Here is a 17,500-nt window from a genome sequence, read left to right on the forward strand (position 1 = left end):
TCGTACAGGTACCGCACTGGAAGGCTCTCTGTAAAGATTTATTCCGAAATATATTTTTACAGTTATAGAACCGTGGATTTCTATCGCCTTTTGAAGACTCGTGCTGCCTTGAGTATTTTTTTTTAATATTATACTTTTTTTTTTTGTCATTTTTTTGTTCGTAACCGGTATCGTTTTAGAGTGATCAGAATTTGACGTTGCTTGGTTATTGGGTAGCAGGGAAAATGTAGATCTGTTGGGTTGGATCAGAAGATCGGGCAAGGTGCAGACAATACAATTCTGAAGTTGCAGATCTCTAAGTAATTGGCCGATCTCTTGCCATACTCCCGTTTCATTATTAACTTTAATGTTTGAATGAAAGACCTGAAGCATGTAGCATTAAAATATATACCATCTTTACAATAGACGTTATTTTTATCTTCGACTCCAAGCTTACTTATTTTTACGGCTTATAAAAAAAAAATATAATTGAACAATGCCGGACAACTAGGTAAGGCTTCCATACTTCCAGAAACGATTTTGTTAGACGTTGAAAGCATTGGGAGAAGACTGATCGAAACTGCAGTTTCTTTAATAAACGATGGTGATCATGATTTCGACCGTCTATGAATTATTTTGCTTACAGTCGATATAAAATTTGGAGAGTGCGATTTTATATAAACAAGTACAGCCGCTACACCGTATAATCAAAGCCGCTGTAAATCGAGGTATTTTTCGCTGGTCTCGGTATAATGCTGCATGAGCCGCGGCCCATGAAACTTTAACCACTGCCCGGTGGTGGCATATCCTATATCGTTGCCTGAAGCACGATTATGCCCAACTTTAACCTGAAATAAAATAAAAACTACTGAGGGCAGAGCGCTGTAATTTGGTATGTTTGATGATCGGAGGGTGGATGATCAACATAACAATTTGCAGCCCTCTAGCCTCAGTAGTTTTCAAAATCTGAGGGCGGACGGGAAAAAGTGCGGACGGAGAGGCAATGCAAGCAGAATAGTTTTCTGTACAGAAAACTAAAATCGATTAAAACAAAATTGAAGGAATCAGATTTTCTATCAGTCAGTGGAATGAGTGAAAGATTGGGAATTTTTGCAATCAATAAAATTTGGAAATAATTTTTTATCATCGCCGATTTAACAAAATTTGGAAAAAAAACTTTCATAGTCAACTAATAAAAGAATTGAAAGAATAGGATTTTGTTTCATGACAAAATACTAAGAAAACTTGTTCTCTCACTACCATTAAAAATTATAAGAAGAATATTTTATCTCAAAGAGAGTTTTCCAAAATTATGGAAAACGTCAACATCAACAACAAAAACAAAACAAAAACAACAACAGCAATTAATGTAACAAAATCAATTTTTTAGTCGATATTATCGTGGAAGCTCATCGTATTTATCCTCACCAAAAAATATATATACCGAGAATAAATTAATGAAGACCTCAGCTCTCCCCGCTAATGACGTTTCAATTTCCTATTGAACGTGCCATAATGGATCGTCCACTGACACCAGATGTCCCCAAGTGACAGGCGAGCAGGTGTGAACGTTTGCATAAGAGACTGACTCCTATCCGCTGGAAAGCCTCGCGTCCATTTTTCATAATTATGATGCAGAGCAAATATTTCCTCGGACGCGGAATATATGATCCACCTGTCAGTCAGCCTGTCTGCGAAAATAATCGATGGGTATCGACGGAATGTTCAGGACGGGTTGGGTATGGGTCAAGGCAGGGCAGGTTTCGGGTAGATTTTTTTTTTTTTTTTATAGATGAATCCGAATTTTCATCCGGGTTTAAATTTGGTTTTTGTGTTTGAAGATGGAGGTCGTATGCGCTCTGTGGTCACGTGATTTATCGGGCGAGTAAACTCATATGGTTAGTGATTGAATGTTTTATGTATGTATATTATATATATATATATATATATATATATATATATATATATATATATATATATATATATATATATATATATATGAGATGTATATATATATATATATATATATATATATATATATATATATATATATATATATATATATTTATTATACTAACAGTTTAACATTTTTCTTAAAAGTTTCATAAGGAAATGAAGGAAACTGAATAACCCACTTATTTCGACCAATATGCATAGCCATTGTCTTCCATTGGAAGACATACAGCAACATTAATTTGTTTCTTTTATTGAGCCTTATAATAAAAAAAATATATCTGCACATATTTAAGGCTAATAGATACACATTTTATATAAGCGAATCCCACAGGAGAATGACAAGCGGAATTTTAGGTGCCGAACTTCTGCCTGTCATTTGCCTTTGGGATTCGCTTATACATATATATACAGATGTACATATATATATGTATAAATAATATATACATATATATGTATATATATACACATGTATATATATATATATATATATATATATATATATATATATATATATATATATATATATATATATATATATATATATATATATATATATATATGTATGTATAATATACGGAAAGAAGCAGGCCACATTTTGATAGCCAACTGTAAACAAACATTGCCACTCCTTCTTCACGATTCCCCGGTTTTCCCGATGGCCGAAACTTACAGCTGAAACCATAAATAATACCGAAAATATTTCTTCCCGTAATACCAATGTCTTGTACTCACCTGTTCTTTCCCACAAGGCATTCATCGACGCCATAATTTAGACGCGATATATTTTTGGCAAAAAAAAGAAAAAATATTACAGCGTCAATTTTGGAATGAGTAACGATATGCTCTCGTAAAAGATTAATACACTGAGACGAATATTATGAGCGATTGACGCCAAATAGCTGAGTCTTTTTATTTGGGATTTAGGTATTATTCCCGTGGTTCATGCTCGGAAGTATACGTATTTTGTATATTACCACACACACACACACACACACACACACACACACACACACACACACACACACACACACACACAGGTAACTGGCCAGAAGTGTTTCCCCATGGTGATAACTGTTCCCACCAACAGTTGACCCCCTGGGGAAACTCTCCTGGCTAAACTGTGGACTTGTTCGCCCAAGGGGTAGCTAGCTTCCACTTAGTTCCTCGTTCGAGTCTCCGGCCCGGCCAATGAAGAATTAGAGGAATTCATTTCTGGTGACAGAAATTCATTTCTAGGTGTAATGTGGTTCGGATTCCACAATAAGCTGTAGGCCCAGTTGCTGGGTAACCAATTGGTTCTTAGCCACGTAAAGTAAGTCTAATCCTTCGGGCCAGTCCTAGGAGAGCTGCTAATCAGTTCAGCGGTCTGGTTAAACTAAGGTATGCTTAACTTTTTTCCACCTTCTGAAGCAGTTTTGGGCAAACAGATAACTGTTTGGCCAGAAGTGTTTCCCCATGGGGATAACTGTTCCCCTGGGGAAACTCTCCATTGTTGAACTGTTGACTGTTCGTCCAATAGGTGGCTAGCTTCCATCATCAGAAGCAGTCTCGGGCGAACAAGCAACTGTTTGGGCAAAAATATTTCCACACAGGGTAAACTGTTCCCACCAACAGGACGATGCCTCATAGAGAGAGAGAGAGAGAGAGAGAGAGAGAGAGAGAGAGAGAGAGAGAGAGAGAGAGAGAGTGAGTGAGTTTATTTTCCTGTCTCTTTCAAACTGTCTTTCCTTGGCACTTTTGATTTATTTTGATTTTATATTGAGAGAGAGAGAGAGAGAGAGAGAGAGAGAGAGAGAGAGAGAGAGAGAGAGAGAGAGAGAGAGAGAGAGGATTCTTTAGAAGTCAAAATAACCCTTGTACCAGGAAAGTAGTAAAAAATGGAAGCTAGTTAATAGGAGAGAGAGAGAGAGAGAGAGAGAGAGAGAGAGAGAGAGAGAGAGAGAGAGAGAGAGAGAGAGAATCGTACCTCCTAAACCTTCCTTTACCAAGCCTGTTTGCCTGAATGACGTATTGAAAAGGCATCGATATTATTTTTCCTTTGCCTCTGTACGTTTAAAAAAAAAATACGATTTTTTCCCCTTCAGCCTAGAAACTTTTCATTTCTTTTTTTTTTTTCTGTTGTTACCTGGCAAGAAAAACGGACACCTGAAAGTCCCTTGACCAATATTGTTCCTCTGGAGATGTTTCCGGGGAAAAAAGAATCTTTTTCAAAAGGTTTGAGACGAAGCGAAGTATTACAGAGGATAATTTTCGTCTTTCTTTTTAGAATTTGAGAGACATCTAGTTTCATACATGTCTGCTATATTCAAGTACCTAATTATTCCTCTCCTGGTTATTATTATTATTATTATTATTATTATTATTATTATTATTATTATTATTATTATTATTATTATTATTATTATTATTCATGCATGTCTGATATATCACTCCGAAATCCAAGTACTTACTTATTCACTTTTTCTTCCTCAAAAGTTTTTTATTATTATTATTATTATTATTATTATTATTATTATTATTATTATTATTATCATCATCATCATCGGTTTCATGCATGTCTGATATATCAGTCAGAAATTCAAGTACTTATTTATTCTTCTTCAAAAATTATTATTATTATTATTATTATTATTATTATTATTATTATTATTATTATTATTATTATTATTATTATTATTATTATTATTGTTATTATTATTATTATTATTATTATTATTTGGTTTCATGCATGTCTGATATATCAGTCAGAAATTCAAGTACTTACTTATTCTTCTTAAAAAATTATTATTATTATTATTATTATTATTATTATTATTATTATTATTATTATTATTATTATTATTATTTTATAGACCCACTTTCATACATGTAGTGTTAAATGTAATAGCTGCACTCAATTTATGTAGAGTTTCTCTACCTTCGAATAACTGATTTTTCAGGCTTACTGCATTCTGCTGTCGGGAAATCGCCCATGTTTCTCATTCTTGGAGAGGAATGCAGTTGCAAATCTGGGTGCAATTTTATTTCTGACGAATACTGTATTAGTTACAGAGTAACGCCAGTCGTAACTGAAATCTGGTGGCCATCCTCCGTAGAGTTGACCTTCCGTAGAAAATCTTTGTGTTGATTCTATGCCACGTTTCACTTAGGCTCCGTTGAGCATGATGGCGCCGAAAGGGGTCTACGTATACGTAATAATAATAATAATAATAATAATAATAATAATAATAATAATAATAATAATAATAATAATAATTGAAGAACAAGCAGTTACTTGAATTTCGGACTGATATGTCAGACATGCATGAAAGTAGATGATAATAATAATAAAATAATAATAATAATAATAATAATAATAATAATAATATGAAGAAATCCACAAATGTTAATAATGTATAATAATAATATATATATATATATATCACAATATATATATATATAAATATATATATATATATATATATATATATTTACTCTTGCATCATTGTGGATTTCCTTATCATTTAAGTTACTCATGTGATTATGAGATTTTTTTATAATAATAATAATAAATAATAATAATAATAATAATAATAATAATAATAATAATAATAATAATAATAATATGGATTCTCAGCAACGTGAATATCTGACGAAGAAATAATATTCACATTTTGTACCTATGTTGCAATACAACGGAGAACGTTAAAGTGATACAGCTGTATTCTGTATACTGTTATGCAAATTGACCAGACATTCATACCAAACGGCCCTAATTGGTCGTTAATTAGAAAATCGAGCTCTAACAGAACAGAAGGTGTGGGCAGTTTCAATTTTTATTTCAACCGAAATCAGTCTTAAAATAGTGTACGTTTACCTAAATCACAATTTTATAATATAATGTAAAATATTATATGTAAGTTAATTTAATGTGATATAATATCAATATATAATATAACTTACTATGATATGATATAATATAATATATGTTATGTTATGTAATATACTTTTTTCTGTGATTCTTAAAAAAAAAGGAATTTTTTGAGAAGACTGATAATAATCGTAGAAAAATGGAAGTGAACGAGAGAATAAAAATAAAAATGCGATGAATGGTGACCAGAATGTGAATGTGTGGGGAGAAGGTGATAAAAGAATAAAAGGGGGAACAAGTAATTTTAGAAAAAATACGAAGAGAAACTTAAATTAACGAAAACAAATAGGAAATCCGTCATAAAATTGCTGAAACGAGGAAAGAATTGGTGGATGGGAGACTGGAAATAAGGAAAACAGAAAACAAATCATTAATGGGAAAAATAGGAAGTGAAAAAATAGACAAGAAAATGGGGAAAATGGAAATGGTTAAAGAAAGCGACGGAGAGAAGAATGAGCGAGAAATGAAAGATGATCAGAATGAGGAAGATGAAAAATGAGAGATAAATGAGAAGAGGAATGCAAAAATATGATAGAAAAAAGATGATAAGACCGAGAAAGAAAAATGAGAAGAAGGATGAGAAAAGACGAAGAAATGAAAGATGAGGTAAAATGAAAATGAGTAAAATTAGGAATGAATAAATGGCAGGAGGAAAGAGAGAAAAACAGCAAGAGGAAGACGAAGTAAGAGCGAGATAAGAGGAAGTAGGGAGAAGAGGAGAAGAAGAAGAATGAGGAGAGGTAGGAGTAAAAGAATGCAAAGGGCAAAATGAGAGGACAGAGGAAAAATCAAAAGAGTGGGAAGTAAAGCGACAGAAAATGCGACGAAAAGGGAAGAACGGAAACAGTGGGAAATAAAACGACAGAAAATGCGACAAAAAAGGAAGAACAGAAAGAATGAGAAACAAAACGACAGAAAATGCGACGAACACAACGAAGAATCGAAAGAATGAGAAATAAAAAAGAAATGAGAGAAAGAATGAGAAATAAAACGAAAACAGAACAAAAATTTGAGAAAAAAATGAAAAGACAAACAGAAAGAATGAGAAATAAAACGACAGAAAATGCTACAATAAACGAAGAACAGAAACAAAATAAAACGAAGAAAAGAACAATAAACGAAGAACAGAAAGAATGAGAAATAAAACGACAGAAAATGCGACAACAAAAAAAGAATAGAAACAGTGAGAAATAAAACGACAGAAAATGCGACAATAAAAAAAAAAAAAGAACAGAAACAGTGAGAAATAAAACTTCAACGAAAAGCGTCGAAGAAACGACAGAAACAAATTCGAATAATCGAAAAAAAAATTTAAATTAAAGAAACGAAAAACAAGAATAAAGACCCCGGCAAAGAAACGACACGAAGAATGCGACATCCACGCCGACAGACCGACCGCCGACTTGTCGCTCACACAGAAGCGACAATATTCATCCCGGCGGGTCAGACGGTATTACGGGAAACTTATCTCTCTTTGGGGCGTCAAAATGGTTAGTTACTTATAGTTGGGTTTATTTACCATCCCGTCTTGGGTGGTTTTGTGGGCGGGGTAAAAAAAAAAAAAGGGGGTGGTTGAGGAGAAGGGGGAGGATAGGTGATGAAGCAGAATGGGAATAAATGGGAGGGGAGGGAAAGAAGAGAAATGGGTAGGCGGAAAGGGAATAGAGAGAATTAAATAGGAAAAAGGAAGGATAGTTTGTTCAGTTTCTAGGGGGGGTGGGGTTTAGTACCATCAATGCACCTCTTGCGGTGCACTGTAGGCATTACTTGAGGTTCTTTGCGGCGTGCCTTCGCCCCCTAGCCGCAACCCCTTTCGTTCCTTTTACTGTACCTCCTTTCATATTCTTTCTTCCATCTTACGTTCCAGCCTCTCCTAACAATTGATTCCTAGTGCAACTGCTTTGAGGTTTTCCTCCTGTTACACCTTTCAAACCTTTTACTGTCAATTTCTGTTTCAGCGCTGAATGACCTCATAGCTCCCAGTGCTTGGCCTTTGGCCTAAATTCTGTATTCAATTCAGTTCAGTTTCTCGGTAGGCGGATAATGCATTCTGAATGAGGGAAGGTATTATTATTATTATTATTATTATTATTATTATTATTATTATTATTATTATTATTATTATTATTATTATTATTATTATTATTAGAAGTAGCATTAGTATTATCTTGCCAAAATGTGAAAACAAATAAAAAACAATGACAAGGCTAAGAAGTATAGTAAAATAAACATGAAATTAACAAGTACATAAAATTGAACACGTACAAAACAAGTAAATGCAATTGACCTAATAAAAAAAACAAATAAATATGTGAAAAGATTTATCATACTAATATTGATAACATACCAGAATCTTTGATACTAAATAACATTTAACTAATTAATTAATATGACGCAAAGCTATGCACTGGAACAAATAAAGATTAATGGCCATGGCATGTTAATGACATTGCAATTCCATAATAACAACGTAATTTTGGTAATAAACATTGCAATTCCATAATAATATTATAGCATTATTTTTCTAATAGCATCGCTAATCTTGAAGACAAACACACAAAGACCAGTAATGATGAATCAGATATTTAAATCACTGTCGGGATTATTTTTGAATATTTAATATATTGGTTTATATATATATATATATATATATATATATATATATATATATATATATATATATATATATATATATATATATATATATATATATATATATATATATATATTCTGTTCAGTAGAAGATTGCTGTTATCGCAACTTAATAGCATTTTTGTGCTTATTTTTATAATTTAATAATAATAATAATAATAATAATAATAATAATAATTATAATAATGTCATATCATTATTCACATTATTCATCATACCTAAAAATAATGGCAAGAATAAAAATGATATATCATTTTTGACGTCATCAGTATCCTCTTAATAATAATAATAATAATAATAATAATAATAATAATAATAATAATAATAATAATAATAATAATAATAATAATAATAATAATAATAATAATAACAATAATAATAATAATGAGACCGAATAGAATGCAGTCTATATTTTACGGAAATTGTGTGGACTCTCCACATCTGAAAAACGGCTGAAATGAACAACAGAATAATAACAGGAGAAAGGTAATAAACAACTGCTGATAACGGGGGCAATAAACCACAATAAAGCAAAAGAGAAACCAGAAATATGAAAAGAGAAACAACGTAATGAAGTCTGAGGAAATAATGGATTTGCGTAATAAACAATGAGAGTAAATGAACAGAAGAAAAGGATCGGATTTATTATACACATAATAGGTTAAAACGGTGCGAGGTGTGAAGTAGGGATAAGAGCCATTTCATGAGTGGGAAGTAATATGACGGATTTTCAGGAATGGCGTGTTCTTCCGAGCATTTCAAGAAAACTGACTTGCTGGTGATTGAAGAACACACATATGCATGGTATAGTCACGTTTGAACACACACACACACATATATATATATATATATATATATATATATATATATATATATATATATATATATATATATATATATATATATGGATACATAAATGTAAAGAACCTGAGTTAATAATAATAATAATAATAATAATAATAATAATACTGTTAATGATATCATTAGCTTTTTTTAATTCCTTCAGTAGGGTTCTCGCCTCTATAATAATAATAATAATAATAATAATAATAATAATAATAATAATAATAATAATAATAATAAAATAATAATAAAATAATGAATAGTAACCAAGCCTAATTAATTTAAACTTAATTGTATTTCGCTATAAACCAAATAATAATAATAATAATGAATTGTAACCAAACCAAATTAATATAAATTTAATTTTATTTCGCATATAAACCAAACTCGGCCCAGAATCAATGAAATAAACTTGAATTATAAATATACTCTCTATTAGAATGAGCGCCTCTCCAGATTAAAGATGAGGTTATAGAAAATCTAACCGAAGATGATTTTATAATATATATTTTTAAACCATGTGTCGAAATTCATGTATAATGTATTGTGAATGTATAGATTATTCATGAAGTTCCAGACGCCGCAGTCACTCAGCTCAATTTATTCACTGGATTCAAATTGAATAAGAGAGAATCGATGATACTTTCCGCCACAGGTATAAATGTACTTTCTGGTTTTACGGGTTTTACGGCATTTTAAAAATGATGACATTTGTGTGATAATTCTGAAAGGCATTCGAATGATTAATAAGAAATTAATCATTAAAATTATTTTGAAAATTAATGTAGAAACGTGTTTACGGTATTTTAAAAATGATGACGACATTTGTGCGGTAATTCTCAAAGGCCCTAGAATGATTAATAAGAAATTAATCATAAAAATTATTTTAAAAATTAATGTAGAAATGTTTGGTACATGAACTTGTCTAGAAATTATTACAAAAGTAATGTAGAAATGTAAGCTAAATGAAATTGTCTAGAAATTATTACAAAAATTAATGTAGAAATTTATGGTACATGAAACTGCCTGTAACCTTCCCCACAGGACCTCACACTTCTCAGACTATATAATCTCTCCACGCGACCAAACCACTCGGAATGAAATTAAATTTAATTTTTAGGTTGACATCAGGACTTCAAACGCCTTAGAATGTTTATAAAAAATTAATAATAAAAATGAATTCATAAATGTAGTCTACATGAAACTGTCTATTACCTTCCTCACAGGACCTAACACTTCTCAGACTTTATATTCTCTCCACGCGACCAAACCACCTCAAAAGTAAATTACATATAATGTTTAGATTAAAATCAAGATGCTCTGAGATCCAAGTCAGCGATCATACCTAGATATAAGATCGCAGAAAAATATTAGAAATATTTTTATATTTAATTGGTTATGATTCTGCTGTTTCGTAAGAAAATGCTTTCCTTTTGAAGCAACATATTATTATTATTATTATTATTATTATTATTATTATTATTATTATTATTATTATTATTATTATTATTATTATTTCAAGATTCATACGACTGGGCTTATTGATTCGTTCTTTCATAACTGTTAATAATTACGGAAAGATAAAGTTAAAGAAGTTGGACAGCCAGGTTGAAAGAAACCATAGACAGCAGATGAAATGTAAAAGGCAGACGGCATAGCAGCTAGGGGAGACAGGCCACCTCAAAGATCCTACATAAAGTTACGGAAGGAACACTGTAGGCAGTATATAACAGCAGGAGACAGTCTATAAATATGACTGATTGATTGATTGTAAATTAATTGGCGTTACAGGTGTCTTGGTCACTGGGGCGGACTGGCATAATTTAATATAGGTTTTTAAGCGCAAATGCTTTTTTTTTTTTTTTTTTTTGCGAAAAGGTAATTTTACGTATTGGACCAAAAAATATGCCCGCGAGAAATGACCCTTTTTTTATGCGAGGTCGTTGAAACGACCGTAATACCCTTGTCTTGCCCATACCCGAGGGAAACAAGACATGTAGGAAAAGGGAGGAAGGGGGTTAGGAGAGTGAATGGGAGGGAGGAAGGGAGAGCCGAAAAAAAGAGTATAGATCTTCATAACGAAGATATGTTTACAGGTAATAATAATAATAATAATAATAATAATAATAATAATAATAATAATAATAATAATAATAATAATAATAATATAATAATAAATAAATAAACGTACGTTCAAAGTCATTTGAATGTCGAAATTGAATTAGCAGTTTGCCGTCGATGAAGAGATACCACAGAGGATTCTCTAGAGATATTTCTAGTATTTTTGGAGTGACCAGAGTAATCTTAGGAATTAAACTTATTTTCTTAGTACAGTTATGAAGCCATATCACAATTGCCAGTTGCCATAATTGTGCTGACTAATATTATTCTTCATTTATCACTGTTTCTTTGCTCTTCTGTTATTTCCTCTGTACATTGCTTATCGCTCTTATTTTGGGGATTATATAAGTAAGAATAAGAGAAACTCAGTTAAATGAGCTTAAATTATTTTCTTCATACAGTTATTAAGCCATATACTATTGCCTAAATTTTTTTCTAGGTTAGTATTACTCTTTTGATTTATCACTAGTTCTTTGCCATTCTGGCAGTTCCTCTATCCTCTGTTTATCGCTCTTTCCACTTAACGGTAATTCTCTTCGACCAAGGTAATCTTAGGAATTATATAAGAGTACGGTAATTCTCTTTGAACAAAGTAATCTTAAGAATTTTATGAGTAATTCGCTTTGAACAAAGTAATCTTAGGAATTATATAAGAGTAATTATCTTTGAACAAGGTATTCTTACGAATTATATAAGAGTACGGTAATTCTCTTTGAACAAAGCAATCTTAGGAATTATATAAGAGTAATTCTCTTTGAACAAAGCAATCTTACGAATTATATAAGAGTAATTCTCTTTGAACAAAGTAATCTTACGAATTATATAAGAGCAATTCTCTTTGAACAAGGTAATCTTACGAATTATATAAGAGCAATTCTCTTTGAACAAGGTAATCTTACGAATTATATAAGAGTACGGCAGTTCTCTTTGAACAAGGTAATCTTAGGAATTTTATTCAAGTAAGAATAATAGTAACCAAGTATTAATTGAGTTTCAAGATTAGATTATTAATCCAATTATGAAGCCACATCACCATTGCCATAATTCGACTGATTAATATCACTCTTTTCATTTATCAGTGTTTATTTGCGCTTTCGTTCTTTCTTTTGTAATTTGCTTATCGCCCTACTATTAGGAATTATGTAAGAGTAAGAATAGTAGTAACTGAATATTAAATTAAAAATATATTCTTAATACAATTAGTCATATCACAGTTGCCGTAATTTTACATGCTAATATTACTCTCTTAATTTATCATTATTTATTTGCTCTCTTGACGGAAATTCTGTTTGGCCAAGATAATGTTAGAAAATTCTTAATACAGTTATGAGGCCATATTACAATTATCATAATTTGACTGATTGATGTTACTGTTTTCATCTATCAATATTTCCTTATTCTTTTGTTCGTTCTTCTATCCTTCTCTTCGTCGCTCTTTTCACCTACTCGCATTCTGTATTGTGGTGGATTTTTTTTTGTTTGTAAGAGCTGTCCTAGGAATATGACCCCGTGATGCCATATAGCTCGTTTAAAGCTAACGGTGCTTGGTTTGAGCGCTAGTGATAATTTATTTAGGCCCATATACATATTTGTTTAATAATAATAATAATAGTAATAATAATAATAATAATAATAATAATAATAATAATAATGGTGAAGAAATCCACAGTGGTGTATGTGTAAATATATACTAGAAATATATATACAAAACGAGAGCTTTCCAGAACCTGCTCGATTCTCCTCTTCAGTAATAATAATATAATAGTAATAATAATAAATAATAATAATAATAATAATACATGAATTTATCAGATAGGGAAAATTCTTTTATAGCTATCAGAGTTATACGTTTATTGCACAAACTGAAAGAAAATAAACTAAAATGACTCGTTCGTTTAAAAACAAGCGTAAGCATTGGGTGACACGGACAAAAATAGTTAAATTTTACAAGTTGAAAAGGTTACAGCATCACGTAAGAAAATTTGCAAGTAAATAGCAAGCAGTAAACAAATGAAAGCAGACAGGCCACTGAAGAATATATTATTTATGAAAATTTATAGAGTTCCGTCGTATATATTGCCCATGTTTGTCATCAGTGAGTGAAACTATGTATTGCATTACCTTAATTCACCAGAATCTTATTTGTGAAGGTAGAAAAGAATACTGTGTATTTTAATCAAGATTCTTTGGTGGAAATATGACAGTATCACTTGGAGGCATTGCCCAAAATTATCCTAATGACTGAGTGAATTTTTTTTTTTTATCAAAATGAAAATATCTCGGGGAAATGGTTATATACAGTAATATTTACATACATTGCCCAAACTTACCCAGAATAACTATGAGGTATTTACAGATAGGGCTATATTTCAAGTAATATTTACGTACATATCCGAAACTTATTTAGATAAACAATGAACTATTTGCAGGAATAAGGAAATATTTACATTCATTTCCCAAAGTTATCCAGAATAACTCAAGCTAGTTCGTGACTACATGAAAGAAATATTTGGAAATGCAAACGAGTTTGGAAATGCTTAGGAGTACCATAACTGTTCAAATAACCCACTATTGGTTAAGCCAGAGGCTGAAATGTTAAAAAATATATCATTTACAGGAAAAAAACCTTGTAAAGATTTTTAACAGGAAACAACTAATTTATTAAATTATCCACGACAACTGAAGCGATTTCAATGAAAAAAAAAAAAAAAAACACGAACTTATTGGAAATAAAAACCTCACCTTGAAATGGATATCCCCCCACTAATGGTTAAGCCAGAGGCTGAAATGTTAAAAAATTTATCATTTACGGAAAAAAGCTTGTAAAGATTTTTAACAGGAAACAACTAATTTATTAAATTATCCACGACGACTGAAGCGATTTCAATAAAAAAAAAAAAGAACACGAACTTATTGGAAATAAAAACCTCACCTTGAAATGGATATCCCACAAAACACGGCTGCATAGTTTGCATCATCGCCGATCCGGTAACTGTCATTTCTCGTCCAGTCAGAAGACGGTCATTGGTCGTGCCCAGCGGCCGATAAACCCACTCCAGCGAGGATATGGACCGTCTTCTTCGTCAGGAGGGTTTTATTTTTTTCTCAGACGGACGGGAAATGAGGAAAACGAGTTTTTTTATGTAAAAGGTTTTTCGTGCACTAACTAACGTTAGCACGGACGGGACTAGTGGACGCGGGAGTGACGGACTGAGAGAACGTGTCGGACGAGCGAGTCGGTACGTTACGTTACGGTCGGGTCAGAATCGATCGTGATATGTCGGTGGAATCGGCTGCTTAATTTATCTCCCCATGGGACGTTTGTTTTAGCTTTCAAAGGCACTTAAGGTTTTAAAACCTTCCCTGCAGACTGTTCGAACAACAAGCTTTTTTTTTGTTTTGCCGTCACTTTTCGTGACGCGAAGGGGGCGGGCCACTGTCGAAAGATCGCGGGACGCAGTGTCTCTTTTTCAAAACCTCCTCTCGCGAACGGCACTGGAAGAGACGAGCACCACCACCACGTGGTCTGTCAACAAGCAACACTTCACAACTAATAAGATCAACTTCACACCCTCCGTCCTGCGACAGGGGAACGCCCCCTCGCTTTGCAGGAACCGTAAGCTCGACGTTGATTGGCAGATGCTTCCTCATTTCCCCCTCCCACTGGCCGGAGGAAATCCGGTCCGCTGATTGGCCGTCTTGCACCCGGAGGGGCGGAGCCTCTCCGTCAGTCCAGCATGTTCCATAAACATTTTGACGAGGTGGGCGGAGCCAGAAATGACTCCTTCCGAGGCTTCTGCTGTCGGCCTATTCTCGGGGTCAGGATGAGATGGGCCTATGGGAATAGGTATGGCAACGGCGGGGGTGTCTTTCTAGCCCGGAGGATGTTTTTGCGGAAACAACGGCAGTTAAGCGCAATGAAAAGAATATTTTCTACCGGGTAAATAGCAGTTCTGTTCTCTCCCTCAACAACCCCCTACTCCCACCATATCCCCCCGTAGAAGAAATATTATATGGGATGGGGGAGTTGGGAGGGGGCCCTTAGACCCATGACGAATGGTGCCCCTAGAATTTACCGCAAAACCCGCACATTAAGCAGGGAAAATTGTTTATTGGTTTTGCCGCTGAAGAGGAAACTTTGTTGTCGAGATGATGTTAGTATTATCATCTCGTTTTTAGACGAGATCATCAAAGGAGAATCTTCCTCTCATCTACAGACCGCAAAAATCTCATATAAGTCTCTCTCCTCAAAACCTGTATTTCAAAATGCGGAGGTTTTATATAAGCCTTAATGGAAGGGGTCATGGTTTTCAAGCCATTACTTAAAGCTACAACGTACACCACCTTAGCTACTTTATTACTGCTTGTGGTCAAATTAAGTGGTGGAATTTGCCAGGAATTTTTGGCTGGTACAATGTGGACTTCAAGAGAAAACTGATCTGGGTAATAGGTGGTCCAAAGAGTCACTTACATGTCGACAGGAATGAGACTTTCTTACAAAGTGACGACTTGATTTTCAGTCAGAATAATTTCAGATCTTTCCTCATATTTTTGACAAAATTTTATCTTGAGCCTTTTGACCTACATAGAATTGTCTTTATAGATAGTATCATTTTCTATTATTAGATGGATAAAATACTTTTACACTTCGAGAATTTAATTTTTTGTACGAGCAGTTTTTAAAAGTTGAAATAATTGCACGAATTGAGACGGTATTATAACCATTTTATCTTAACTCTTCTTACCTTTAGGAAATTGCTTTGGATAAGTTACCAGTTTTTTAATAGTTGCAAGTATACTCTAACGTTAACTATTATTATTCAATTTGTGCAATAATTCTTATGAAAAGTACTTGGAAGACCATTAATATAGAACGCAAATCTTCCACGGAACAGAATGCTATATGCGAAGAAGAGAGCGAGGGATAACAAAAATAGAATTAAAAATAAATGATAAAACAGATAATTAAGTAAATAATATTCAGAAACACGAGAGGAAATGGTCCATGTCCCTTAAAATGTTAAGAAATCGGTTCTGTGTAGGCTAATCAGTTGCGTTTTATATATGAGGGTATATCAGGGGTATTTCCAACACCTGGGTATGTGCACACCTGGAATTAAACTCCAGTGAGTCATAAATACCTAAGCAGACAGGTGGAAATATTTTTACCTGTACCGGCGCCTATTAGATAAACATGTGGCCGTTTCTGGTTAATTTTCCCTAGAATTAAAGATTGTGACCTTTTCTGTTGATTTTATCTAGAGTTGGAGATTGTGACCTTTTCTGTTAATTTTACCTAGAATTAAAGATTGTGACCTTTTCTGTTAATTTTACCTAGAATTAAAGATTGTGACCTTTTCTGTTAATTTTACCCAGAATTAAAGATTGTGACCTTTTCTGTTAATTTTACCTAGATTTAAAGATTGTGACCTTTTCTGTTAATTTTATCTAGAATGAAAGATTGTGACGTTTTCTGTTAATTTTACCTAGAATGAAAGATTGTGACCTTTTCTTGTTAATTTTACCCGGATTTGAAGATTGTGACCTTTTCTGTTAATTTTACCTAGAATGAAAGATTGTGACCTTTTCTGGTTAATTTTACCTGGAATTAAAGATTGTGACATTTTCTGGTTAATTTTATTTAGAAGTAAAGATTGTGACCTTTTTTTGGTTAATTTTACCTAGAATTAAAGATTGTGACCCTTTCTGTTAATTTTACCTAGATTTAAAGATTGTGACCTTTTCTGTTAATTTTACCTAGAATTACAGATTGTGACCTTTTCTGTTAATTTTACCTGGAATGTAAGATTGTAACCTTTTCTGTTAATTTTACCCAGAATGAAAGATTGTGACCTTTTCTGTTAATTTTACGTAGAATTAAAGATTATGATCTTTTCTGTTAATTTTACCCAGAATGAAAGATTGTGATCTTTTCTGTTAATTTTACCTAGAATGAAAGATTGTGATCTTTTCTGTTAATTTTACCTGGAAGTAAAGATTGTGACCCTTTCTGTTAATTGTACCTAGAAGTAAAGATTG

The 17,500-nt window shown here is 32.5% G+C and overlaps 1 protein-coding gene and 1 long non-coding RNA gene across 2 annotated transcripts in view; one reads left to right on the top strand and one right to left on the bottom strand.

Moving 5' to 3' along the window:
• LOC136851468 (paired box protein Pax-7-like) overlaps positions 1 to 14,699 on the bottom strand; it is a 116,766-nt gene extending 102,067 nt beyond the window's left edge. The window contains exon 1 of the mRNA XM_067125571.1: positions 14,394 to 14,699. Within this exon, the coding sequence (XP_066981672.1) occupies positions 14,394 to 14,460 (67 nt within the window). The 5' untranslated portion in view covers positions 14,461 to 14,699. The remainder of the gene's footprint in view (positions 1 to 14,393) is intronic.
• The window catches only part of LOC136851473 (uncharacterized), a 544,852-nt gene that overhangs the window by 223,066 nt on the left and 304,286 nt on the right, over positions 1 to 17,500 (top strand). The gene's annotated exons all lie outside the window — the stretch shown is intronic.

This window comes from Macrobrachium rosenbergii, chromosome 23 (genome assembly GCF_040412425.1).
Source record: "Macrobrachium rosenbergii isolate ZJJX-2024 chromosome 23, ASM4041242v1, whole genome shotgun sequence".
In the NCBI taxonomy this organism is placed as follows: Eukaryota; Metazoa; Arthropoda; class Malacostraca; order Decapoda; family Palaemonidae; genus Macrobrachium; species Macrobrachium rosenbergii.